General features: G+C 33.4%; 1 protein-coding gene across 3 annotated transcripts; it reads left to right on the top strand.

The window, feature by feature from the left end:
- Window positions 1-225: 225 nt before the first annotated feature.
- Mppe (Metallophosphoesterase) lies at window positions 226-16,165 on the top strand. 3 transcript variants are annotated; one of them, XM_067049321.1, is made up of 8 exons: window positions 229-466; window positions 537-553; window positions 646-776; window positions 2,507-2,675; window positions 9,200-9,334; window positions 9,854-9,967; window positions 10,046-10,283; window positions 15,740-16,165. In XM_067049321.1, the coding sequence occupies exons 3-8, from the start codon at window positions 763-765 to the stop codon at window positions 15,889-15,891; spliced, it is 822 nt and encodes a 273-aa protein (XP_066905422.1). In that variant the 5' UTR covers window positions 229-466; window positions 537-553; window positions 646-762; the 3' UTR covers window positions 15,892-16,165. The 3 variants fall into 3 exon arrangements, with proteins under 3 accessions (XP_066905421.1, XP_014291669.1, XP_066905422.1); XM_067049320.1 differs by lacking the exon at window positions 15,740-16,165 and adding an exon at window positions 10,506-15,733 and having other exon boundaries at window positions 226-466; window positions 537-776; XM_014436183.3 differs by having other exon boundaries at window positions 228-466; window positions 537-776.
- Window positions 16,166-17,136: the final 971 nt, after the last annotated feature.

The following is a 17,136-nucleotide window of genomic DNA, read 5'->3' as shown; positions in this document are numbered from 1 at the left end:
ACCAAGTAATTTTATTTGAAGAAGTAATTTTTTAAAACAATGAATATAAAATTAGTTTTAGTCAAGTTTAACTTATTAAAGAAGCAATTGTTCAAAATAAATTTAAAATTAGAGCAATCATATAAAAGTACTAAGTCTAATCAAAATTAATTGTGTAATTAATTTCAAATCATGTATGTTTTCATAGTCTGATATTTTTGATCAATTGTGCTCATAACCAGTATAAACCAGCTGTTAGCGGCTTAAGGGCGGGCTCATGCAGGTTATAAAGGTTTAGCTGTTGAGATTTTGATGTTTTTTATTTTTTTACTTATAAACTGATTTTGTGATAAGATTAGTTTTATCTTGAGCAAATGAGAATAAAATATTACTGGTGCACTCAATCATGTTTCAAGTATTGAGATGAAAATATTAATTTTTTTTTCTACATACCAGTTCTGATAAAAATGGTTTACCTTTTTAAACGGTAAGATCTGTTCTTTAAATACCATAATTAGGGGATTAGGACTGACATAAATATTTTTTGTTGTTTCCAGATGGTGTTGGAATATTTGTAAATATCCTTTCAGTAACATTTATATCAGCATCTTAAGTGTTTCACTTGGTGTGACATTTTATTTTGAAGTACTCTCTTATTTTTCTCAGCCAATTATTAATGGCTGGCCATCATTAGACTGTGGTACTGATAGAGATTCATATAGATTGTTCTTTGTCGCTGATCCGCAAATACTTGGAGAAGATACAGAATCATGGATTGCAAGAATGGATTGTGATAGGTAATTTATTCATTGTTTCATAATTGGTTTTTTAAATTATATGTTTTAAGTCTGGGTACTTAGATACTATCTCTGTGAACATATGTTCTGTTCCAAGTTATAACATACCATATTATTATTACAATTTGTAGGTATTAAACCATCCAGAATATATTTCGGTTGTGATAAGTTATAACAGATTTGTATTTATGATCTAATTCAGACCCAATCTCATCTGAAAAGAATATGTTTCAGCCAACAGAAGTTAATTTTATTGAATCACAGGCTGTGAAATAAAATTAACAATAGAGTAGATTAAAGCCCGGATGGTCTAGTACTCATGTAAAATTATATCTGTTTTAAATAGTTTACAGATAATGTCTTCATAGTTATCATGCTCATGGCATGACGAGAATCGGCAGTCTCACAGGCAATGATTACATAATTAAAAAAAAATTTTTTTGTTCATAATGCCATGTATAAATTAGAAAGTCTTTGTATTTGGTAATAGAATGAATAAAGACATAATTAATTAAGTTACTTTATTTAAATACAATTTTTGAACAATTCTCTATAACTTCCTGCAAACATTTTTTGGCCTTTTTTCCAATGAAAAAAAAGAAAGTATCCTATCAATCATTGAAATAGTACTTACATCAGATTCTCTGCTGGGTAGACGACTTTGGGATTCTAACATCTCATCTGTTACATCAGTTGGATCCTTTGCCTATTAGACATAGAAGGAAAACTAAGAAAATTAACCGTAGATTGCACAGAAGCTATCCTCGTATTCAAATGAGATAATATAGAAGCACTTAAAGACAGAAGCTTAGCTGGTAGGTAAAACACGACCTGTAGCAATATATACAAAACCTGTTAGGGGATTGATCCAATGCGAGAAGTAACTATTTTCATTTTTTTCTGTTCTGTGGTAGAAATTGCTATTTTGAACAATTATAACCTATCTCATGAAGTTGAGCTATGGAGGAGACTGTTTGTAGCTGAAGAACTTGAGGCTTCTGCATAGTAACCTCACAACTACACTGGGACTTGTTCGAAGCTTAACTCAAGCTGATAGGCTTTGGGCTGTTTGTAGTTGAGCGAGTTAAAACGCCAACTTCAACTGGCTCATAAATGCATCGTGCCTGGGAGGGCCGACTTCTATTTCTGTGGCAATATTGACACTTTTTCCTCCCTCACCATGATTAGTATAGGTTGGTACCCTGTACAAAACCTGTATATCAGAAATTAGCAAGAATTGGTCCTAAAAAAAATGGGATAGTTAAATTTTATTTTGTGGAGCCCTCACAGAGTGAAATTGACCTCTCCTCCCTCCACTCTTTTTCGAATAGGTTGGTTTCCTCCAACCTCTCTGTATTTCAGAAATAACCAGGTTAAGGGTATTAAAAAAAAAGTTGAGTTATACAGTTGTTAAAGAATATTCAACTCTTAGTAACACTTGTTACTAGTAACAAGTAGTAATAATAATTATTTCATTTGATAAACTCTAATACATTTTAATCCTAAATATTTAATAAGTCAACTTTACCTATAATTGAATTTTTTAATCCGTTTACCAGATCAAATGTAACCAATATCTTTCCAATTTTCATTCAGATACATTACTTGATAACTTAATAAGTCCTTATGATCCTCTGAGGGTCTTTAGAAGAAAAATATGTAATATTTAAAACCAATTTAGTGCTAGTATGTAAGCAATTCTAAATCTTCTCTGTCTCATTTTGTTTTAGGTTTTTAAAAATAACCTATAAGTATGCTATGAACTATGTTAATCCAGATCTGATAATATTTCTTGGTGATCTCATGGATGAAGGTAGCATGTGCAGCTCAGAGCAATATTCAAGTTACTTCTCAAGATTCAGAAATATTTTTTATCTTAATCATATTCCCAAAAATAAGGTAAAGAATAATATTATCTATGTAAGGATATTTTACATTGGTGTTTTTGTTGTGCTTTATTATTATGTTTAATAATGATTTTTCCATAAATTTCACAGTAACTGTTCATTGGATCATAGTTCTTGAAGTACAGTAATGAATTTGTAAATCTTATAAGAAACTAATATTTGCGAATATAATTAATTATGTACAACTCATGAGTAAGGGCCCCCTTTTTTTTTTTTATTAACTGACATTAAAATATAATACTGTAGTTCCTAAATGTTAATATGCATGCTTAAAGTGCTTATAAAGTTTTAATTAGTGCTTAAAGTTATGTTACAGACAATCTCAAGCAAGAAGCTAAACTTTTTTTCATTGTAAATTTTAAAGCTTACAGGGGATATTTTTGTTTCTTTCGTAATTAAAGAAATAATTATATTTAATTCACAGTTCATTAACAATATATACTTCATTTGAAACTTAATTTTTATTTGTTTACAGATAAAAATAACTTAAAACTAGATACTTTACAGAAAATACTGTTTATTTAATTGACTTAATTACTTAGTCAGCTGCATGTATATATTTTTACTTATTCATTATTTAGTTTGTTTGTGTTCTTTATGACTAGGTATAGGATTTTTATGCTTTCACATATTTTTACCTGACCATGATATCTGTGATTCCTTACTAACTAAAGATGTTTGAAGACATTTCTGGCCAAAATTAGCTATTTTTATTTCACATATTTTTAAATATTTGGCCTTTTTTACATATTTTGTTATAAATCACATATTTTCTGAAAACTTGTCATTTTAAAGATATTTTTAGGTATTTTGTCCTGAATCACATATTTCCTTAAATTATTTGTTCAATTGTAAATACATTTTTCACAGCAACTACGTAAAATTCAAGAGAACCCAAGAAACTTAAAGGTAAAATTTATCATTTATCATAAATAGTGCGTAAAAATTCTGTATCTTCATCTTTGATCACAAATTAAAAGCAGTGGAAATAATAAATTTTCACACAGAATTACATCGAGAATTTCTCAGAATCAATTAAAAAGAGCAAGGGTATTATTCCTGTGGCATTTTCCTAGAATTTAAGAGTTTCCCCCTTCCCATGGTCCCTTCTCATCTTAGTCTTGTTTCACTCCCCAGTCATTTAGACCTTTTCGAGTTAAATTGTTTTTGATTGTGTTTTAACATTATTTTAGCATGCCTAAAATGAAGTCCAAGTTAAAGAATTTCGCTTTCAATTACAAAAGTGAGTTTCCCATTGAAACTTTTACGAGTGGAGGAGTTTTATTTTGTGCGGGCTGTGGCAATATAGCAACGCTCTCAGGTCTTACAGCATATAAATACTAAGCACCAGAAGAATCGTGAGAAAAGTATTTCGAGAAGGCAGATTTCATTCCACCAGTTCCTGCCTCCTCAGATTCCACAGATACCAATACTATGTATTTAGATTTGTGCCAAGTATTTGTCAGGGCAGACATTCCTATCTACAAAATTAGCAATCCGAACTTAAAAACCTTTCTTGAGAAATACGCATGCTGAGTAATGCCCAATGAAAGCACTTTAAGAAAAAATTATTTGAAAATTATATACGATGAGACTTGAACAGAAATTAGGAAAGGAATTTTGGATGGACTGATTTGGATTTCTGTGGACAAGACCACGGATATCAAAGGGCGTTATATCGCAAACATAATCGTTGGCAGACTAAGTGTTGAGGCACTTTCAAAATCCTATTTGCCGAATTGTGAAATCCTCAAAAAATATAACCTTGAAACGATTGCAAGATTTGTCAACCAATCTATGACTGTTCTTTGGCCTAAAGGCATCACTCATGGTAAAGTTTTGTTGTTTTTGTCAGACGCGGCACCTTACATGAATAAAGCTGGTAATGCCCTAAAGTTTTTTATCCTAAGATAGTTTATTTGACCTGCCTGGCAGTGCGTGCTCAATTTCCAAATGTAGACAAGCTTGTGTCCACAGTAAAAAAAATTTTTAAAGACTCCTAGTCGTATTACTATTTTTAAAGGAACACACCCCTGACTTAACTTTACCACCGGAACCCGTGATAACACAATTTGGCACCTGGCTTGAAAGCCCAATATTATTGTTTAAATTTTGAAAAAATTAAAAATATAATATAAAAACTTAATGTTGAAGCCACTGCAGTAGAGAAAGCGAACAACTTGTTAACAATTAACTCAATAAAGACTGATTTGGCTTACATAAGTGTAAACGTGGTATTTTTATCCAACACAATTACAAAATTAGAAGAAAAGGACCTTCCACTGATGCAAAATTTAAAGGCTGTGAACGAAGCAATAGAAAGACTGGAAAATATAGATGGTGAAAACGGAGAAGTCATAAAGAAAAAAAGTTCAGGATGCGTTAAAAAAAAAATCCAGGTTATAAAATCATTCAGTCCATTGGAGCCATTCTCCTTGGAACAAATGATGACACAGCCACCCAGGTGATGCAGAATACCCAACTAGATGCAATGGAAATAGGCTTCATTTAAATATTCCCCTATAACATCAGTAGATGTTGAAAGATCTTTTAGCCGGTACAAGTCCATTTTGCGGTCAAACCGACAAAGATTTTTATTTGAAAATTTAAAAATGCATTTAATCTGCAATAATTTTGTAACCGACCCTGCTGAATAATTAATTTCTTCCAAAGTTTTAAATATTTTTCTAAAGTTTTTTTTTCTTTTTCTTTTCAATAAGGACCTTTTTGCTGTACATATTTTAACATAATTTCTTTAAAATATTATTCATATGATAAATACATATTTATGTAACTTTTTTTAAGTTATAAAACTACTAATTAATTAGTAATTTATATTGTTGAATAATACAAAATTTATAAATACCTATTATTTACATATTTTTTTAAATATTTGACAATTTATTAGCATATATTTATATACATATTTTGGATTTTTTAGCACATAAAAATCCTATCCCTATTTATGACACTAATATATTTTTTACAAAAACTTATTTTGCCTGAGTGCTCTTTTTTTAAATTTTTTGACTAATGTATTGCATTGTAGTTTAATTCAGCATTTTAAAAAATTGATTGACTTTTTCTATTAAAACTCATTTAAACATATTTTGTGAAAAAGTTTTCATCAAAATTTATATTCTAATGTTTGATAGCACTTTTTTCATGACAATAAAAATTAAAGCGTGATTGAAACTCTTTAGAAATAAAAACTAATAATTATTTGGATAAAAGGAAGATGGTGTGGGTGCCATTATAACTGAAATAGAAAATAAACTATTTAATATGAGCCAACATTTGAGGGCTTTCCATCTGTAAGCCCTGATGAAGCCCTGCAATGTGGAGCAAAATGTTTCCTCATAATAAATAGTTCATTTTCTATTTGAGTTATTTTGGCCATACCGGGACCATCTTCCTTTTACTAATTACACATGGTCAATCAACGATCTCCCAATTATTATTTTAATTAAAATTAATCTGCTGAAAGATTGCTCATTGACCATGTGTATTAGTAAATGGAATATTTATAGTCCGGGTGCGGTCAAATTGAACTCAATTAGTAGTATTTTGTACTATTTTTATTTGAGCCAACGTTGCAGGGCTTCGTCGGGGCTAAAAAAGATACAAACACTTGACATAAGTAAAAAAGTAAATGGAAACAAGTAAATTACAAGGGTATACAATGAAATGTAAAAATTAAAGGTTATAAACAATAAATTACCAGGGCATTCAAAAAGTCCTGTCGTTTTTCGTTTGTTCGTTGTTTATTTTGATTCTAGAGTGTTTGCTAATTAATTCCGTTCAATACAACTTTTATCCATGTAAACACAAATGTTTATACTTTATGAATAGGAGGCTAAGGAGGATTAATTTAATGCAGTCACCATCCAACTGTCTAGTTAAAATGATTCCAGTTGAAACTCAAATTCGGTCGATTTTGCTCTATGAGTTTAAACTTGGCTCAAAAGCTGCCGAAACTGCTAGAAAAATATGCTCCGTGTTTGGGGAAGATGTGCTGTCTGAGCGGAAGGCACAATTTTGGTTTTCAAAATTTCGTGGAGGCGACGAGACACTAGAAGACGAGGCACGCTCAGGTCGACCAACTGTAGTTGATAAGGAGGACGTTCGAAGAGTAGTAGAGTTGGATCCGCGTCAAAGTTGTTCAGAGATAGCCTCTCAACTTAATATCTCAGCCACCACTGCCTGGAATTACCTTAAAGAACTGGGAAAAGTGAAAAAACTGGATAAATGGATTCCTCATAAGCTTTCAGATGCCAATATGCTTGTTCGCTTGACAACTGCATCTTCGTTAACTTCCCGCTTGAAAGTCGAACCCTTTTTGAATCGAATCATCACCTGTGATGAGAAATGGGTGTTGTACAACAACTTCAAACGATCATATCAGTGGTTGTCGGCAGATGAGAAACCTAAACAATTTCCAATACCAGATCTCCATCCAAAGAAAGTTTTGTTTTCAAGACCGTGACAACCTAATTCACGAACTGACCACTTATTTTTGCAGTAAAAATCAACAGTTTTTTAAGGAAGGAATTTGGGCTTTACCATCTCGTTGGGAGAAGGTTACCGACTGTAACGGTGGATATTTTGATGAATAAAGGTGATTATTTGAAAATATTTATTTATTTATAATTTCCCCCAAAAAAACGACAGGACTTTTTGAATGACCTGGTAAAACAGAAATAGTAACAGATAAAAAGAAGAAATATTCAAGAAAGTATTGACGGAATTCCATCAATCATAAAGTTGATAAAGACTGCATCTCCCTGACATACCAACACATTTTGAACCTAATAAAACCGTCATAATGCTTCTTTTCTCTTCGTTCTGCATTTCAGAAGCCCACTTTCCTGTCATATCTTTTCTTCTAGTTTTATTTTCTAAATTCTCACCCCATACTTAATTTAATTATATTTTATATTTACTATCCTTCCTTCTTCTTTTGTATTTATTTATCTTAATTTTTAATTTATATTCTTGTGTTACCAGCTTAGTTTTCTATCCAGGTAAATTTTTATTTAATTTTGTTTTTTTAATGTTTCTTCTCTCCCTCTATTATGTATATTATCATTTATTGTTTACCTAATTTTAATATTTTCTACGCTGTTTACTTTAAAATTATTTTCAAATGTGACGTACTTAACTGCCATCCCCACTCCTCCCAATACAAACAGTTCACTCTGACTTTGACTTCTGTCAAAAAAGGAATTAAACAGACAGGTATGAATTCTGTCTCGTTCATTTTCTTCCTTTTTTTTTTTTTTTTTTTTTTTGATTTTATTCTTATCCCTTTTCATCTCTTAATTTGTACTTTCTTTAGTATTTCTTCTTTTTATCTATTTCCGTTTTAATTTATTGATTATAACCTTTTATTTTTCTTATTTAATTTTTATGTTTCATTGTATACCCTTGTAATTTTCCATTTACTTTTTTACCTATGTTAAGTGTTTGTATCTTTTTTAGCCCTGACGAAGCCCTGAAACATAGGGTGAAATGTTGGGGGCTCAAATAAAAATAGTAAAAATTTGAGATTAATTTGACCACACCCGGACTATAAATATTCCATTTATTAAAATTAATAGTTTTAATGTTTCATTTTAATTTAAATTAATAGTTACTGTCTGTGTCTGATTCTTAGGATTTTGTGTGTAGTAACTCTTAAAGGTTATTGAGGACATTAGGAACCTTATTTTCATGAAATGAAACAAAACAAACAAGTTTTCTGTTTATCTTAATGTACAAAAGAACTAGTACGATTCACTTACATATTTATCATTGTATTTTAAAAATTACATTTCCTGTGAAGTTGAAATTATTAATAGTGGTTCGCTTTAATGTTGTAGATGTTCTTTAATGTTGGATCTAAAAAAATTCTGTAGGGTGATTAAAACCGTCATTATAATTGGAGTCCACTCTAGCATCTTCCTACTGTACTGCAGAGTTGGGCAAAAATTAGCTATAGTACAAACTAATTGCTAAAATTTTCTTGGATACAATATTTATTTATCAAAGATTTATTCATGAATAAGGGTCATATCCATGGCAATTTTAGCTATTAGTTCCAACTAGAGCTAACTTTTGCCCATTTCATCATACTGTTATAAATGATTTAGTTCTGATTTCTATCAGAAGAATTATTTTACTGCATATACAGTTTCAAGGTATCACCTCTTAGACATCGATACATATTTTTACTTTTGGTATAACTTATGTAAATTCACTAAATACATTGTTAATAAAATATTTTGAAAGGATGAATCTATCATTTGTCCTATCCGTCATGAAAGGATCTGAAATGAATACCACTAGAAAGTTACATCTGAAATTAAAAACTACGTATAAAAAATAATTGGTTATTCCTTTTTTTTTTTAATTTTATTAATCTCAGTTATTCCACCATTTAAGTTAAGTATGATACTTCAACTTTATTCATTCTTATTCTCAGATTAACATGCTTTTTATAAACAATTAACATGCCTTTTAATTTAATTGTTACAGACGATATTTCTTCCTGGTGACAATGACATTGGTGGTGAAAACGAAGATGTTACACCACTGAAACTTCACCGTTATGAAAATCATTTTGGTCCTTCAGTTGAGATCGTCTCTTACAAAAATCTTAAATTGTTTAAGGTATGTTAGCCCTATTGTTATAATGTGATGTTTAATTCCAATTTATGATTTACTTGTAATTAAGTCAAAGATTACAATTAGTGTCTTTTAATACCATTATAATAATGTTGCTACATATTTTTATTTTCTTTATAAAGTTAAATAATTAAAATTATTTAGTACTAATTATCTTTAATTTTTTAATAAGAAATGCTGATAATCATGTTTGTAATGTATTTAAGACATAAGCCAATCATTGGTATAGACTTTTTATACCATCCATTTTGGTAGTCTTTGAATCCTAAACATATTTTTGAGATTTGCTGCCATCTAGTAGGCTCCAAGGAAACTATTTGAAAAATTTTAATTGAATTTTTTGGCTCTGATACAACGTGTATGAATGACCTATAAAGGGTTTAGAGCATCCATTAGTGTTGAACCCCCTAAGTTACGCAATATTAGGGAATATTTAAGAATAGGAAGTATTTAAGAAAATCTGTTCATAATTTTTTTTTTAAGACTAATAAATTAGTATTTTAGGTTAATAGTATGACGAGGATGTTTCCAGAATATAATGTTGAAAATGATACATCAATACGGATAGTCCTCTCACATATACCACTTCTCGGTATCGACAGTTTGTTAGGTGAAGAGGTAATTTATATATTGTCTTATTTAATTTAATTTTTTTTATTTACTTATTTTAAGTTTAAAGAGTATGTATTCTTACAGATTATTATGAAACTGAGACCTCATGCGATATTTTCAGCACACGATCATAAATTAATGCATTTCATGACAGAATATAATTCCCCTAAAAGGGAAATACTTCAGCATATTGACGTATCTGATCAAGATGCTTTTAGATTTACTTTTTCTGAAAAGACTAAAAGAGTCAATGAAATATCTATTCCCACAGTTTCTTACAGAATGGGAACAGCAATTCATGGTTACTCAGCCATTGTTGTCGGTAAGCTGTTATTTATTATGAATTTTCAAATAAAATTGAAATTGAAATAATTTTTGAATGAAGTTTATCAAAATAAAGCAGTTCATGAAGGTCATAAAAGGGAGAACATTGGTTAAAGTGTCCAGTGTGTGATCTTACTTTATAATATTTATGGAAAAGTGTAGTTGATACTGTATCTTAACCATATGAATTTTATATTGTTTGGTACTCATTTTTTGTAAGGATTGAATATACTGAAGAATTTTCCATCGAACTATGATTCTAATACCTGTGAAGCCAACTACTTTATGTCAAGAGAAGCTGATCTTCAATAATCACATTTAAGTTTTTGAAAAATTATTCATATTTTTTAATATTGATAGGTGTCTTAAAAATTGAATACAGTGTATAATGAATAAATTTTAGCCACAATTTTTTCAGGCAATAAAATTCATTTTGTTAGGCAATATCTATTTCATCTTTGATTTTTCCTCTTTCGCTAAATATTTTTACCCAACTCTGGCATGGCTAAAAAATAGTAATGTGTTTAGGAATATGTGAAAACCTGCTTATTTGTTGGTTTGTAATATCCCATAAATGTTTTAAAATGATTTGAGTTAAAAAACTGAGAAAAAAAATTTTTTATTTTGTTTTAATTAAAAAAATATAAATTATCAATGCTTGGAAATATAAATGTTTAAATAAAATAAATATAAGAAGATAGTTAGGGTTGCGGTCCAAAAAGAACAAATAGTTTTTAACTATTTAATGTCTGACGTTTTGCCCCACTTTGGAGGACTAAAAAGAAACAAAAAACAACTTCTTCTTTCTTATATTTAAGTTATATGGTCAAATATATATATATCCAGCCTCCTTATATAATGTAATGTAAGACAGTTTCTGGGGCCTGTCCGCATAAGCAGCAGGTTTCATCATGGACTACTCCACATATCTTAAGATGTCTTTTAAGTCTGCAGTGACATGTAAGAACTCCTATTAATAATCGGATTTCATTTCTATTTAGACCTAACAGCCGCTTAGTTTTAGAAGTAGAGGGTTTAGTTATTAAAATTTTGGCCTGTCTCAGCCTTATACAGTCCCTCCGCTCCTTACCTGCTTTCTTCCATGTCCAGTCAAGAACTAGTTTTCTCTGATGCCTTTTAGAAATGCCTAGGAATGGTTCTGGCCCTATAGGAGGGTGCTTAGCCCTGATTCTAGCAAGCTGATCAGCTTTTTCATTACCTGTGATTCCCTTGTGTTCTGGGACCCACACAAGCTGAAGCTTCTTTAAGCACGCTAATGATTCTAAGGCTTGTTTACACTTTCTTACCAATTTAGAGGTGACCGTAGGTGACTCCAAGGCTTGAAGGGCAGACAGACTATCTGAAAAGATGGTGATGTCAGTCCTTTCACAGCTAGTGACTTCAGGGCATAAAGCTGCTGTCAAGATGGCAAACACTTCTGCCTGAAAGACAGTTGAGTGCTTGTCTAGTGGGAAGCTTAGTTCTATGCCTAATTCTTCTATGTAAACTCCTACCCCCGTAAGTCCTGTCGAATCCATTCTTGATCCATCAGTGAAACAGGGCAGATAATCTCCTGGGGTTTCCACTAAACCCTTTACCAAATCCTCTAACTTTGGGTGTAGGTAACTAATCTTTGTGTCTAGAGCGGGTGTTTTATCTAGTAGTGGTGAGCGGTATTGTAGTATTGGTAACTCGCTTTCCACCACTTTAGCTATTTTTGCGTGACCAGTAACGTCTCCTGTCTCTGTCCACTGTCTATTTTCTTTCATTCTTAAATAGGCTATTACCACTTCCCCATTAATCAATAAGTGATGCGGTATTAGGGAAAGCAGGATTTCCAATGCCTTAGTAGGTGTTGTGCGAAATGCCCCAGTTATGCCAATACAGGCCATCCTTTGAATCTTACTGGCCATTTGCACATGGGAAGCCCTTTACTGTCCACCACCCAATACTTCCATAGTAAATTCTCAGTCTTATCGCTGTGTAAATCCAATACATAACCTTTGGGTTAAAACCCCAGGTAGTGCCAACAGCACGTCTTACTTGCTAAAAGGTAGCACTATTTTTCTTTTAATTTCTGCCAAATGAGATCCCCAGTTCAATTTTGCATCAAAACTAATTCTGAGGTATGTGACCTTTTGGCTTAGTTGGAGTTAATTGCCAAAGAAAATGTTGGTTTGAAATATACCCAATTTCCGCTTCCTGGTGAATAGAATCAACTCTGTCTTTGTTGGGTTAACTGAAAGCTCCATTTCAGTACACCATGTCTGTATCACATTACATGGGACTTGCATAAGTTTCTTGATGGTACTCACGAACTTTCCATTAATGAGGATCACTCCATCGTCTGCAAAAGCTTGTGCGAATATCTCAGCATCCTCAAGTCTTCTCAATAGGCTATCCATAACTAGGCACCATAGCAACGGTGAGATGCAACTCCCCTGAGGGCATTCAGTTACTGCCTACACCTGTAGCCGAGTACTGTCTTCCAAAACTAAAATTATTTTATTATTGAGAACAAATCTGACCCATCTGATAATCGCATTCAGGGCAGAAATGTCTAATAAAGCTTTACAGACTGCCTCAGGTCTTGTTTTGTTGAATGCCCCTTCTACATTGAAAAAGAGTCCTAAAGCAGAAAACTGCCACCAACTTCTCCAGGATCTTAAATAGGAAAGAGGATAAACTAATGGGTCGATACACTTTGGCGATACTATAGTCCTCCTTCCCAATCTTAGGAATGAAAGCTATTAATAATTTCCTCCAAGTCTCTGGTATATATCCTAATGCTAGAGAGGCTCTAAGAAGAGCCCTAATATTCGGGGGAGTAGGATACCTTCCTTGAGCAAGCATGGGAGAATACCGTCTGTTCCTGGGGCCTTATAAGGTTTGAGCTCTTCCACAGCCCACTTAATGGCCCTGTTTACATCGGGACCTGCTCGTGCTATACTGCAGGTGTCCCGAGTGAATTTTTAGATTATGATAAATGTGTGGAAAAGAGGGGCAGAAAATTGTGAGACTTTCTGATTACGAACTCATGCATATATATTTTCTCTTTAAGTTCAAAAGTATTAATCCCTGGAGGGGCTGATGATGTTAGTGTGTTAGTCTCCAATGTAATTTAATTATATGAGATAAATACAAAATATGGGGTCTCATAGGACTAATGTATATTATGTGCTTATCTGGTGACGTCTTCGCCGTCGCAGTGACGTATCCTAGCCGCTTCCCTCGTCTAGGTGTGCAGTGGGCGAAATGGTGAAGACCATGAATATTCGCCTGGTGTCTGAAAAGACGTCTTTTCTCTTCAGTGGCTGGCCAGCATGTCCTGGACTCTGGCGTGATGGTAGGGGTAGGCCAGTCCTAGCTTGCATGGTGCATAGGCTGGGGCGGGGCCTTCCGGTGTCTGCAGAAAGGGGGGACATCAGAAAATAAGACTCCCGACTCCGACTTTATATAAAACCAAAAATTCGGATTACTTAAATCCGACAGGCCCCATCCGTAATGATAGACTCCGCTAATGCCCACTCCTCTTCATTATCCTCTCTGAAGGAATCCATAGTTGGAGGGTTGTCTATTGTTCTGTGCTGGCAACCTGGAAAGTGTGTCTCCATTAAATGGGACAAGGTTTCTTATAAGCTGGGGATTCACTTCCCATCTGGTTTTCTTAGTGCACCTAGTGACTGTTGACCATTGCTTCGTAATAACTTCATTTAACGAGAGGCTTCCGGTGTGCTTTCTATATTGCTGCAGAACTTGTGCCAGGCAGCTCAGTATACATTCCAGTCCGTCTCTAATTTTGTTTTATAAGCTTTATTATAGGCTTTTCTTGTGTCTTTTTGTAGTTTAGTCAATTCAATTGACCACCATCTGACTTTTTTTCTAGACTCCCTTTTCAATGGACAAACCTCCTCGTAAGCTGATATAACCATACTTTCAAGTAGGCTAGATTCAATGTCAAGCTGTGCTCTGGAAAGTCTTTCCACCGCATAGGGTGAGACACCTTCCAGCCTCTCTCTAAAAAGACCCCAATCTGTATTTCTCGGGTTTCTCTTCTTTGTGATTAGGAACCAACTCGTACCTCAGCCACCAGTCATTTGCTTCCAACCAAGCGATCGTGTTGCTCGGCAACTTGAATATTGCTCTAAGGTGGTCTCGATCGCCTTCCGCACCCACAAACTGCCACCTCAGCTCCCAACCCAATAACAATTTTAGTGGGCCATTGAGCCTCAGTGGACTGCCTCACCACCATCCTACGGTCTGTGGGAGGTACCCATTCAAGAAGCCAGTCTCTTGTTTCCTCATTAGAACACGTGAGGAGAAACCATCCGCCTGGAGTTCGGAGTTGTCGAACGCCAGTGGTCTCCTCCTGGCCTCCTCCTTATCTCGATCTCAGGAGCTTCTGAATCAGTAGGGCTTCCTCCTGTGTAATGGAGGCACCCTTTTCACTCCCCATGACTACCTGGAGAGCTCTCTGTGCCGCTTCTTTATAAGTCTTGGTTTTTACTTCCTGCTCTTTCCACAGAGTAGAAGATCCAGGTAGCTGGGGAAGGGCCACTCTTGAGATGGGCACCTTGCTCTCCTCACATCGAGAGAGGGATGTGGAAGACATTGCCTCCCCTTCGTTCCCCTCCCAAATCGATTCGAGAGCTTTCATTGGTCCACCCACCCCGGTCACAGCCAAGACTACCCAAAGGCAGCCTGCTCAGAAGAAGGAGCCTGGCACCTGATGGCCTCCCTTTCGGCTTTCCTTACTAAGGCCTCCTCCCTCCTTTTCCTCTTTCTATAAAGTTTCTTCTTTTGTTTTCCCCTGTCTATATTAGTAGCCTTTGACACCTCTCCTTCCTCTCTGGGCATCATGCAGCTCAGGCCAGCCTTGTTGTCTTATTGACTGTAGCCTTCCTTGTTCTGATTCAGTCGACAAGGTTGACTGAAGTAGAGTGGACTCATCACTAGAGTCCTCCCTTTGATATAGATGGCTAGGGGGGCGTTGGTGTGGCCGCACCACCCTGTCACGCCTGGACTTAGCAGCCAATTCACTCCCCTCTTCACAGCTTATGACTTCTTTGGTGAATTCGGTCTGGGAAGAACGCTCTCCTTCTACTTCCATCGCAGCCCCTTTAAGTAGCCAGACTTACTTCCCCTCCGGGGCTTCCTATGGTGTGTTCTTTTAATGACCTTGGTGTTGTGTGCAGTTATAGTGTACTGTGTGAGTGTCAGAGTTTGTGTTCCCCCAACCTGTAGGGCCAGTGGCTGATTGCTGTACAATGACCGGGCAATGGGGCCACCAACTCCCTACGCCTAAACCGTTGTGTTAAAAATATGTGTAATAAATTTCTGTCCCTTATTCTGAGTTATTTCTATAGTCAATTTTGTTTTAAATTAAATTTTTTTTTTCAAGATCTGTTATCATATTATTTTTTTATGTACATATAAATGTTATTTCTTTTGCAGATAAAAAACAGGAAATCATGTGCTATTTTTTCTTCAGAACACCACGTAGACTGGCCTTCCTAATATTTTATCTTATCCTAGTTATTTGTTGTGTTGTAACTCTATTTATCTATTATTGCATAAGAAAAAGACGGAAAATCGGATATGTATGATGTTGTCGCAATTTTTACAGAACTTTTATGTAGCATTATTTTGTAAATTAAATGCAGCACTTAAGACTGAAACCTCTTCATGACTGATTTAAATGTCTGAAGAGCTTTTAACATTTTGTATAAATATATTAAGTAAAACGTTATTTACTTATTGTTGGAATGTTAAAACTTGATATTTCTATCTTTTGCCACGTTTATTGATAAATTTATTTTTGCATCTTGTGATATTATTGTTAGTTCAAAGCAAATATATGATAATAAATTGTTATTTTTATATTTTTATTTTTTATTTTATCGTTTCTATGATATATTCTACTCTTTAATGCCATACATGTACTTATTTTTATGTTAACCTATTATCTAAGATAACTATAATGGTGACATATTTGTTGATAAAATCAAGCTAATTTACATCTCATTTCGTGTCTGACCAGGGTACTAACTTAGAGCTATGTGAATAACTCACCAATGAACAAACAAAGTAGGTTTTTCACAATCCGTGACTCCATTAAGTCCCTATTACACATTTTAAGTAAACAAATGTGTATTCATCTAAATGCTTAACTTGATGTTATGTTGATGTGTTAAAACAACTTCAAATTAACTGAATACTTGTTCACTTAACGTGTAAATGGGGGTTTGTGGACATAACTCATATTTAAAATCTATATTGGGAAAGATTAGTGCATTTCAATTGAATACAGAAAGTATTAATAATTAGTAATAATTTTAACTAAAAATTTGTGCCTGTAAAATTCAATATATATTCTATTTCTCATCATTCGTTTATTTAAATATAAAAAAATAAGATTTTTTTTATATTTAAATAAATTAAAATTATTGCTAATTATTAATACTTTCTGTGTTCAATTGAAATAAAGTTACAATTGCTTAGAGAAACTAATTTTATGTTATATTTGGGCTGTAATATTCAATTGGGATTACAAAAGCTCATTTGAAATGAAATGAAAAAGTAACTTTATTCTGGGACATATGTCCCCTAAGAATAAATACATGGTTCATATAGTGAGATTTTTATTTGGCGAGTGTTTACAAATTTTCAGATAGTAGAATGAAATTACATTGGTGTATTGGCTTTACTACTGTTTATAATGTTAATCAATACCTGCCTATTTATTTGATTACAAAGATGTGGAGGTTTAGTTATTCAATAAATGAAGGAAGTTTAATTTAGGTATTCCCCGGAGTAAAAATTGGGGGATATTACCCAAATTAATTATTATA

Source organism: Halyomorpha halys, unplaced genomic scaffold (genome assembly GCF_000696795.3).
Source record: "Halyomorpha halys isolate HHAL.00 unplaced genomic scaffold, Hhal_1.1 Scaffold1803.1, whole genome shotgun sequence".
NCBI classification, from domain to species: Eukaryota; Metazoa; Arthropoda; class Insecta; order Hemiptera; family Pentatomidae; genus Halyomorpha; species Halyomorpha halys.
Note: the sequence above shows the minus strand (reverse complement) of the source record. Positions and strands in the feature narration are given on the sequence as shown.